Here is an 11,770-nt window from a genome sequence, read left to right as displayed (position 1 = left end):
TTTCTTTTCCCCTTAGAGACAAGAGTTATGCAATTTGGGAGTCTTTTAGATAGACCCTCTGAAGGGGTACCCCAATTGCCTCACCCTGCATCCCTGTTCAGCATGGAAGAAGCCAGAACGGTCGGCATCCCTATTCCCTATTGGCAATTTGGGTAACCTCTTCAGAGGATGGTGTGATAAGAATAGGAGGTATGAATTGGATAGGCATTTTGGGTAAAAAGGCCCCAAAGAAATGTAGCCAGTTTCCTGGCTAAAAGTCAAAATGTCCTTGGGCCTGTTAGCAACACACTCTGTTCCAAAAGCCAAAAATGTCAGAAGTATTTGGGAGCTTGTATCTAACCCTTAAAAGATTATAGGGTTACCTTTTCAGAGGGGGCAATGTTGGAGGGGAGGGAGTGGGCATGGATTTGATCAAAACACCTTATATGTATGTATGAAATTCTCAATAAAGTTTTTGTAAAAGTTAAAAAAAAAAAAAAACCTTAAGTCTGATCTGACATTTTCATTTACAGTTTGATTTACTATGGGTTACAACTTTTGCATATTATTATAAACTGTCCACTCACACAAGTTTTTCTGTGTTAAATTATGCAGTGTTTTCAGTATTTAGAATTTCATTGTGAGTTCTAAGAGTCATGTGTATATTTATATTTCCTTATTCTTAATTTACTATAAATTTAGAGAAAGAAAAAAGTCTTAATGTACTGTCCTGTGCTTAATACATTGTAGAATCCAGCCGTTTTCTTAATGAAGGATTGAAGTGCCTTTACTTGGCATTAGTGAGCATGCATAGTTTTAATTGATAGCACCAGTAATATAACAGTGATAGCACCTGTAATATCAGTTTTTACTTAATTGCCAGTATTAGATATGAGCCTTTCAGTAAGAACTTACATCCCAGAAAGTTAACCAACGATTAGTTAGTAAAGTCTCAGAAATTTTGTTTCAGCTTCAACGTGCTTGACATTCTTTGATGTTGAAATTTTTGAATTCTTTGCTCAGGGCAAGACAGCTAACTGTGGTAGGTGGTTTCCTGTTCCTTTACAGAGTAGAGTATTATCATAATAAAATCACTGACATAAAATATAAACATTCTCTTGCAATTATAAGATAGAAATATATTTTTAAATGTTAGCAAGGTAATGAAAATCAATATTCGTAGTATAACCAGCTAATTATATTACAATAAACTTGAAAATAATAAGTATAATATATAAAGAAACAAATATGTATACATATATATATAGCCTTACTAAATAATTTTTGTGATTGCTACTGCTTGCTTGTATGACCAATTATTTAAAACTATTATTTGTTAGATAAAATTTTTCTGCATGTTTTACAAATAAACTTGAGTAAGGTACCCCAATTGAGTAGTTTGTAACAGAGATATATGTACAAAAATAATGACTGTAAGCTATAATAGAAACAGTCTTGGTATTGATTTGGGACAGTAATAGAACTACATATGTATAAGGGAAACAATGACCTGAAGATCAAGGTAAGAAATACTCACTAGTGATACTAATGACCTGTGATTCACTGATGACTTTATACTTTTTTCTCACTTCGTATAGACTTTTTATTTCTGTCTATAAGCACAACTTACATTTCTAAAAAAAAAACTGAGTGATAATCACCATTTGCTCAGAAAGAGCCATTTCCTTCCTACTACTATAGTAGTTCTTGTGTTAATCGTTCTACTGCCATTGCCTCCCATAGGTGTCTACTGTGGGGTAGAACATGAGCATGTCTTTGTGCTGTTTGTTCTCTGGTTACTCCTGCCATCCATTTTTATGTACCTCGATGGAATTATGATGTACTTCAGTGGAATTATGTATCTCGATGGAATTATGATGAGATGAGTTGTGGGTCTGTGTTGGCAGATGGGCTGTATTCCAGGACTTCATTGTTCCTTGTTTCCCAGTAGATTTTAAATGATGCATATAGCTTGTCAGCACACAAAATATTTTTTCTGGAGTGGGGAAGATTATTACCTGGCTGAAATTATGTGAAAATTTAGTTTTATTTTAATAAAAACATGTTTACTTTGTTGAGGTACTCTAAAATTTTGTGTACGATACATCAGCTTTTCCCTAGCTATAGCAATTCATTAGCTAATCTTTTTAATGAACTTATTAATGCTGTAGCATAAAATACAAAATAAGCTTTTTACAAAGTTTGTCTAGCATAAATGTAATATAGATAGAAATAGGCAGATTATTTTATATCGTATTACTAAAAACTTTCAAATAGGATTAAAGTTTGAGACCATATGTATTTTAGGCAAGACTTTCAAAACTAGGAACGTGAGGATGATTTAATTTTCATTGTTCATGTGTAGTGTCTGGTGTTAGTAATAAGCTATATTATAATTTTCACTGATAATAAGTAAGAGAATGTTGAAAATAATTTTTATTTAGTTACTTTGAAATTCAGTTAGAGGATTGGTTACTAGCCTTGCTTGGCGAATTCTTTCTTCACAGTTAAATTAACATTGTAAATGAGATCTTGGGGGGATTGTTTAACTACTTGGTAAAATTAGGTTATCATTTGCAATATTTGCAATATTTTGATAAATATTTGTGAGCAAGTTTTCTTGTAACTTCATAGTCAGAAGTAGGAGCCATGTAGCTATGAGAGCTTTCCTTTGAATATACAAAATTAATGTTTTCCTCTTTTAACGTAGTAGACCTTGAGATAGTATTCCCTGATTTTTAAATTAAGGTTAGTCTCAGTAGTTATTTGAAGTACGTTGAAAGTTTCTTCAGAAAACAAAAGAAATACTATTTGGACTTAATACATTTTACTAGTTTTGCAATGGTGGTACATGATTTCCTTCACTAAAATGATTCCAAACACTACATAAAATAGTAATTTAAAAATATGTTTACTATTATTACTGTCACTATTAATGTCATTTACTTAAAAATAAAATAACGTAAGATTTTATGAAGACGTGCATCTTGGATTCTCTCCTGAAAATTGTATTTTACTATCTATTATTTTTTCAAAAATCTACCCGGGTCTTAATTTTAATTTTTTCCTCCTCAGAGACAATAGGCACACATACTCAGCAGAAGTTTGGCACACATACTCAGCAGAAGTTAGTTTCCCTAATAATCAATTGGTTGTCTTAAAAGAGAAGTTATCTTTAATCGAAATCTCTTACTTGTAGAAAAAAACAACAACAAATATTTTGTCAGATATTAGAATTGCAATGCCTGCTTTTTTCTTAGTACCATTTGCTTGGTTTATTTTTTTTGTTTTGTTTTGTTTTGTTTTGTTTTGTTTTGTTTTGTTTTGTTTTGTTTTGCTTTGTTGAGACATAGTCTCACTATGTAGTCCTGGTTGGCCCAAAACTACATGTATTGACCAGGCTGGCCTTGAACTCAGAGAGATCTGCCTGCCTCTGCCTCCCAAGTGCTGGAGTTAAAGGCATATACCACACCCTACGCTGTATTAACCTCTTCAAAATCTACTCAGTTATGCTGAGGTATACAGTTTACTTATAATAAAGAGCATTAATGGGGAGGATAGGAGTAAATTAACTAGGCATTTAATAATGGCTTTTCTCATCCAAGGAATCTTATAATTGCCTCCTGAAGGTAGTTGGGTAGCAAGTTGCAAGATGAAATATCTAAATTTGTATAGTAGTCATTCTAAGAAAAATGTTGCCTTCAGGCAAAGTTGGTTCCTTTGTTAGTATATAAAATTCCTTTTTAATGATAAGCAATGTACAAATAATTTTTGAAATAAAAGTCCAGTGCCTCCTGTTTATGTAAGATCTACAGATAGCAGTGGGCTCTCCAATGAGCAGTGAACACAGCTTGTGCTTGTGTCCAAGAAAATAACCTTTCAGACAAACAACTTAGGTGGTACTAGTCTATATTTTGAAAGAATGTAATGGAAAAAGTATAGAAAACGTTTTCACTAAATCTTAATATGAGAGATGTCAGTTTAAATATAACTTATGTTGCATAATTTCTGTAAACCCTATATGTTCCGAACTGGTTCACTTTATTGGCAGTTCCCCCAAAGAAAATTTAATTTCTCCCTTTGGAATTAATTGCCTATTTTATGCCATCCAAGCCAGTTGAAAAATCTGATCAGCCTATGCCAGAACTATACAGTAGGATGGCAGTTAACGAAAATAGCCTGCTTTGGGGGGCGGCGAGTGGGACTTTACCCAGATATATTTCAATTTCAAAATGTTTCTGCAAGGATTTATTTGTGGGAATACTGATTGCTATTTAAAACTCGTCAAAAATGAGGGTTTTACAAAATGAGAAATAATCTGAAAGTTTGGAAGGGGAGAGGGGCTGTGATGTGGGGGCGGTCTCTGCTGCCCACGTCCTCCCTCTGTTCAGTGCGTTGTGTGCTTACGGGTTCCCTGGAGCGGATCACCATATAATTGATGTGCAGTCTGCATTGCTGAATCCTGGACTGCACCATTCTGTGTTCAAGGGAAGATGTAATCTGATCCCTCTGCTGCTGAGGGAGGAATCTGTTCAGTTAAGGCTTTGACAGGGCATAGTCTCCTCCAATAATCTTCTCGGTTCTCTCTCATTATTCCCTCGAGTTCTCCTCAGTCAAGCTGCATGTATGTATGTGTGTCCCGAGAAGCGTTCTGATACTGAGCTGCATTTGCTTTTACTGTGGAGTTTGGTTGCCGGTTCTGCTCCCTAATCTTCCTTTTTTGACGTGCCTGAGCATGTCCACATTAGAATCTGTGACATACCTACCTGAAAAAGGTTTATATTGTCAGAGACTGCCAAGCAGCCGGACACACGGGGGCACAGAACCACTGAAGGGGAAAAATACAGAAAATATGGGTTTCTACGGCACATTAAAAATGATTTTTTACAAAGTAAGTAATCTGTTTTCTTTCTGTGCTGTGTGATTGTGTGTGTGTGCCTGCCTGAGAAGGAAAATCTGTATCATCAGAGATGGCTGCAGTATCCTCTAATTTTGGTGGGTGGCTGATGGTCTGGTATTCTGTTTTATTTCATGAATATGGAAAGACAGCGTGAGCTCGGAAAAGCTGTAAAATATAATGTATATTTTCATATGAGAATTTTTTACTGAAAATATATTCAGACTTTACAAATGTGGCTCCGTTAAATGCTGACCTGGAAATACTCTAGCCTTACTTGGCTTTTAGTGAACCTTTTGCCTTCAATATTTTTATACCTTCTATATATTTTTTCATTAGTTCACTCAAACTGTAGAATCGCTGGAATGTGTGGGGTTTATATTATAGGAAAAGATTATACTACTTTCGGTACCCCTCAAAAATTGCACAATTAATTTTTTATTATAAAGTCTGTATTTTCAGTAAACAGTACATTATCTAAAAGACTTCTACGGTCATTTAGAAGGTATTTTGTTTGATAAAATAACTTAAATAAAATTCTTTCTCAGTGATTTCCTTGATATATAAAAATTTTAAGTATTTTTATTCATTGAAAGATTCTAAGATGGAAAGAAAGTTTGCTTTTAGTAGCAAATGGCATTTGCATCACTGTATTTACAAGACATCCTGGGATGCTCTGAAAGCCAGTATTAATGACTTAGTTAGAATGAATATCAGAGATACTCATAACAGTCATAAAAATCACCTGCAAAAGTTCTCAAAATCGCACTGACTGACCTGCCCGCTGGATTCATGTTGTGTGTATGCATTTATGTCTGTAATTATACACGTGGAAGCACATGGCTACCTATATTACAGCTTTTATATTATTCATGTTTGCTTTTCAATAAAATTTTTTCAAGAGTAAAAAATAATGTTTTGGAGGGGATTATTTTAAAAATAATATGAGTCTAGAAACTTCTGAAGGGAAGAAACCAGACCAGTTCCTTTTCTTTTTTCCCAGTAGGTATTTCATGAATCAAGGTATAAGTTGTGCATAAGCTTGTACCTTCACAACTAGACCCTTAATGTGATAAGATCATCCTGTGTTTACTAGAAGATTATCTTCATCATGATAAAAAGAACATTATTGTTATTATCCAGTCTCAAATAGATTTTTAGAGTATTTTTAGAGTATATTTAGCATAAAAACCCAAGGTCTTTGGTGTTTATACTGAATCATACGGTGCTTCCATGAGTTCCCATGTGAAGCAATTGGTAGGAAAATAAGGCACTGCAAAATAAGGGTTTTCACCTTACTATAAAAATAAAGATAGCTATCTCCCCCCATAACATGCAGTAATACTATAATTGATGAATGGGTACAAATCCGAGAGACTGTTAAAATAGAAAAAGTTGAATCTTAACAGATCTTAGTTTTGAAGTAAACATATAATCAGATAACCTGTTAATCTAGTAAAATATGAAAACAAATATTTTAATCTTGACATTGACAAAATGCAAGTTTGCATATGTTGATAGTATAACATGGAATAATGAAACACCTTTAAAATGCAAATGTAGGCTATCTCTTAGTCATAATTCATTCTCTTAAAGTCTTTTTGTTGTTTCAAGTTAGAATATTTTGTCCTGAGTATGAGCTATACTCTGTGTTTGTAGCTATTGATGACTTTTTCCTTCATGTAGCACATCCAGAGTCTCTGTTGTTGGAGATACAGTTTTTAAAAACTCTATGTTGTCCATGTTAATTACTTTCTTCTTTATTACAATCATTATTCAAGATTATCTTATTTACATTGCTGTCTTTACCTTTTTATAATGTGGGCGTTCAAAATTCAGTTGTTCATATTTATGGTTTTGAAATTCTTAATCTTGTTACTGTAAAACATGAAGATTAGTAAGGAAAGAATGTTAAATATGCTTCTTTTCTGTATGGATTAGCATGAATTTTTGTTATTAAACTGGAAAACATAAGAAATAGGGATATTAGTCCCTAAGAATATTTATGATGAATACCATTTTTCAAATCATTATACACTGTTCTCAACAAAATACTAAAGGAAAATTTACCTTTCCAGTTTGTAAAGAGTAAAACAAGAAGAACAAATAGGAAAAACAATGAAACGTGTATTTTCCATATTACTTAACTTACTGATTGCCATTGTGGGCACATGAAAATTGTAAGAATTTTTTTTAATGTTAGCATACAAACCCAAGTTCTGCTCACTGACTAGGTGGGTTTTTTTTTTTTTTTAATTTTATCTAATGTCTTACCTTATAGATGAAAAGAAAGTTGGACCATGGTTCTGAGGTCCGTTCGTTTTCTTTGGGAAAGAAACCATGCAAAGTCTCAGAATATACCAGGTAATATTAAATATGACATTTTATCCTCTCATGGGTCTCATGTTTTGGGGGAGTTGATTATTTTGAAAACATTTCTTTGAATTTGTTTTCACAGAATAATAATACTACCTATCTTTAGTATTGTTGACTGTTTTAATGTATTTTGAGATTATAGAAAAAGGGAAGGTACATCATTTTAAATAGGAGGAAGAGGGACTAACACTATCATTTGTATTTTCTTTCTGATACATTGAAGTAAGATACATGCAGAAGTTCTTTAGTGAACAAAATTTTAAAAATCACAATTTTTAGGGAATTCTGAAAAGTAAACATGAGACCTGACTGTGAGCAAATGTATCTTGTTACTATAGCAACTGCTGTTCTACGGTGAGTATTTATATATACAAAACTGAAGCAAAATTTATTAGCAGTGAAGTAAATATCCTTAATAACTAAATTGTATTTCATAGAATTGATGTGTTTGAAATTCCCTTTTATTGGCTTGGTAGGTTTTACGTTTCAGCACATACATTTCCACACCAGAAGAATAGTTTCCATAACAACTAGATACAATTGTAGTTTTGTTTCCTGCTTTAGTCCATCATTTTTGGATTTTGCATCAGTATAAAACTTTCCCCACTCTCACGCTAATTAGGCTAACTGAAGCACAATATCTTATTTCCCAGCCAGTTAAAAATGGCTTTAGATGTCACTTGGAATGCTGTATTTTAAAATTTAAATGACAAAAGTATCTTAACTTTTTTGATCTTTTTCTTTCATTTTTTAAAAATATAATTGTCACTTTTCAAATAACATCAGAAGTTAGTAGGAAAAATTCTAAGAGCATCATGGTTATGATTTTTTTATTTCTTTGAAATACTCTTATGAAATTAAGAAATCATAACACTTAGAATAATTTTACATACAAAAAAATTTGGAGAGATGATAAGAACAGAAAAGGCTTTGCTCTCCTGGAACTGGTGTTCCTCGTGGTTTTTCCTATGCTGTCCCTTCCCTCTTACTGTCTGTCTTCAGGCATTTTTACTGATGTTGGCACTTCCACCAGAGGGTGTGAAGGGATAGAGAGACAAGTCAAAACATTCATTCCATTTTACTTTTCCTCCTAGCCTTATAATATATTTATTGGATGAAAAAGTTGAGTTTGATGTTAAACTAATTGTCAATGCTATTTTAATGCACAGATTTCAGTCAGCCACATCATTTTTTTCTTCTATAAATGACTGATGCCAAGACAAAGGTATTAAAATGTTCAGTTGTTTTAAGTGCAGCTTATGATAAGTGCTTAATTCTTGGTGTAGAAACACATTTTAGTAAAATTTTAGTTGCCCACTCTTTATATTGAGAAAGCAACTGCCTCTTAACAAAGAATCATACTACAGCAAAATTAGATTCGATGCACATTTATTTACATGCCTTTTTGGAAGTTTTGTCAGTTACTAATGTATATGTTTGATGTTTAGTAGTACTCTTAACCAAATATCGACAGATGAAATTGATTTTCTGTTATTTTTCTTGGAAAAGTCATTACATTATTATTAACACATCCTGTTTTATTTTGGAAAAAGGAAATTGAATTTGTCTTTGAATTTGAAAGAAAGAAGGATGGATTTTAATAAGTATTAAAAGATTCAAAGGGTGCAGATAAGAGGACTTTTCTGTAAAATAGTGATTATGATACATTTTGAAACCAAAAATTGAAATTTAAAAGTGGGAGTTACTTCATTAGTAATTTATCAGAGTTTGATAATCAATTGTTATGGTACAATTTATACGCATTCTTTGTTCTTTTCCTTTTTTTAATTTATTACTTTTTATTTATCTTTTATTTTTGGTCTGTTTGAGACAAGGTCTCCCTGTAGCACCAGCTGGCCCAAAACTCACAAAGATCTTCTGCCTGCCTCTGCCTCCCAAGTGCTGGGACTAAAGACATGCACCATCATGCCTGTTTTTTTTTTTTTTTTTTTTGAGGTAAGGTCTCACTATAACCCAGGCTGGCTAGAACTCCTCATGTAGCCTGGGATGGCCTCAAACTTGGGACAGTCCTTCTGCCTCAGGTCTTGAATGGTCAAATAGCAGGTGTGAGCTACCATGTCTGGCTGATTTTTAGATTTATAACATTTTATTATCATGGTTCAATCGATGGAGATGTAATTTTGTTAGCTAAACCTTCCTTCTCTTTTGGAATGCTACCAAAACAAAAATGCTCCATATTTACCTTGAGCATAAATACTTCAGCTGGATTAGAGGAGTTGTTATTGACATAATATTAGCATAGTATAACTACATTATTTTTGATGTTACGAGAATAATATAATTTCAGAGCTAGATCATCTAATCTTAACTCCTTCATTTTACTTGTTACTAAATTTAATTTGTTTAGTTTTTTAACTATCTCAAAGTTGAATATGAATGTTTAGATTATCTCAATTTAATTTTGCCTCTAAATTCTCTGTGCCTGGTCTGGAAAACTACATGTCTAATCATGACTATCTATGATCAGATATCTAGACTCAGCTTAATAAGTGTCAACTTAAAATTAGCAACAGATAAATATTATAAGTAATTTTGAAGGCACCTGGGGCAAGCCTCGGGATTTGTATGTGGGCAGTGAAGCCCCAAACATTTTTATCCCTGAAGTATTAAAATCATTAATACTTTCACATTCTTTTTTATATAAAAAGAAATTTTAAACTTTTATTTAATTATGTCCTTGAGGGTCAGCCATAGAAATAGAATCTGTAGGTTCTAAGGAAATGCCTGCTTGCTTGCTTATTCATCCATTCATTCATTCATTCATTCATTCATTTATTCATTCACTTGTGGCAGTTAGTTTTGAACCCAGGACCTTGTGTATGTTAAGCATGTGCTCTACCAGTAAGATACACCTTTAGCCCTAAGGAAATATATAAATGACTGACAGCTTTGTCATAGAGATTCCTTCATTGGTTTCAAATACCATTGATAGGATATGATGACAGGTAGGAGGGAAGAAACTTTAAGAATAGCAAAATAGGGTGTTCACATGCCTGTATTTCCAGCACTGAAGAGGCCAGCGCAGGAGGATTGTTAGTTCAAGGCTAGCCTGAGCTACATAATGAGTTTGCTGCCAGCCTTGGCTACATAGGAAGACTCTATGAGAGTGGGGGGTTAGGGAGATAAAGAATAGCAAAGTAGGTTTCAAGTATCCCTGCTGTTTGAGAATAGCAAATAAAAGGGATAATTGTATATGTTTGAAATATGCCAGGTCATCATTCTTAGCAAGTCAGAGTTCACAATTTTTAATTAAAACCTACCTTTGATTCTGCTCTTGTGCTCTTTTCTGTCTTTCTTTTTTTTAGTACCACTGGGCTTGTACCATGTTCAGCAACACCAACAACTTTTGGGGACCTGAGAGCAGCCAATGGCCAAGGGCAACAACGACGGCGGATTACATCTGTCCAACCACCCACAGGCCTCCAGGAATGGCTAAAAATGTTTCAGGTGACTATGTGAATTTACTATTATTGACATGCTTCACTTAGTTAGTTGCTGGGATTATTCAGCCATAAATAAAATAGAATGAAGTACTGTTACATGCTGTACTATTTCTGAACCTTGGAAACACTGCACTAATGAAAAAGGCTAGACACAAAAGAAAACACCTTTATTCGATTTATTCTGTTCATAATAAGATTTCTAGAACAGGCACGTCTATAGAGACAGAAAAGTAGATTAGTGGTTGCCAGGTAGAAAACAGAGGGAAAGAGTTTCTTTTTATGGGGATAATGAAGGTATTCTGGTACTTGGTGTAGGGGTAATGGTCACCCAAAGTTCAGTGCTTACTTTGTGTAAATGTCCTTTTGCATTATTTATTGCTGTTTTAAAAATAATAGGACCTTTTTTCATTTATGTTTGGGTTTTTGGATTGCTGAATGTATTCTTGTTTTATGAACAACACTACTCGTAAATTAGCATTTAAGGTTAATTTAAGAACCTATCAGTCACTGGAGGTAACCACCTTTACTACTTCCCTAGTAGAGTTGATTTAACATTATCTCATCAGTTATCTCATCATATGCCTTTAGTGTTCTCGAATTCCAGTTACTATTTTTTGCTAGTATTTAAATCCTTTGAACATTCACTAGGAAGATTAGTTGCCACCAAACCTCGAATACTATGAATTTTTAGAACAGTGGATTTTAATTGACTTATCTCTTTTTTTTAAAATGAAATAATACATTAAATCAAGAACTTAGCAAAACAGTTATCATAGATTAATTACTCAGTTATTCTTTACAAATAATAATAAATGTGAACATACCTGATGTTAGCCACCATACTAATGTAAAATGTAGAGATTTTACTGCCTTTGACTGCTTGAATGATTGGGTATATAATGAATACATAAATTTTAAAGATACTTTACTTGACTTTATGTTAAATACCTAAAATGTTCTGTTATGTAAATTTTAATATTTTAAATACTTAGGCAAAAACAAAATAATTATCTTTTTTTTCTTCTGTAGCTAGAAAACTAACATCAGGTATGTT

At 33.1% G+C, this 11,770-nt stretch overlaps 1 protein-coding gene across 4 annotated transcripts in view; it reads left to right on the top strand.

Moving 5' to 3' along the window:
* Fbxw7 (F-box and WD repeat domain containing 7) overlaps positions 1 to 11,770 on the top strand; it is a 186,060-nt gene that overhangs the window by 153,934 nt on the left and 20,356 nt on the right. For 3 of the 4 annotated variants that reach the window (XM_008854259.3, XM_008854257.3, XM_017803524.1), the window contains 2 exons: positions 7,158 to 7,240; positions 10,579 to 10,720. In XM_008854259.3, the coding sequence (XP_008852481.1) occupies positions 7,158 to 7,240; positions 10,579 to 10,720 (225 nt within the window). Of the gene's footprint in view, positions 1 to 4,434; positions 4,871 to 7,157; positions 7,241 to 10,578; positions 10,721 to 11,770 lie in introns of those variants that run through there. The other variant, XM_008854260.3, reaches the window with a different exon arrangement.

The sequence above is a fragment of the Nannospalax galili genome, unplaced genomic scaffold (genome assembly GCF_000622305.1).
Source record: "Nannospalax galili isolate Female #2095 unplaced genomic scaffold, S.galili_v1.0 scaffold305, whole genome shotgun sequence".
Lineage (NCBI taxonomy): Eukaryota > Metazoa > Chordata > Mammalia > Rodentia > Spalacidae > Nannospalax > Nannospalax galili.
The sequence above is the reverse complement of the archived record's forward strand: the minus strand, read 5'-3'. Positions and strand labels throughout refer to the sequence as shown.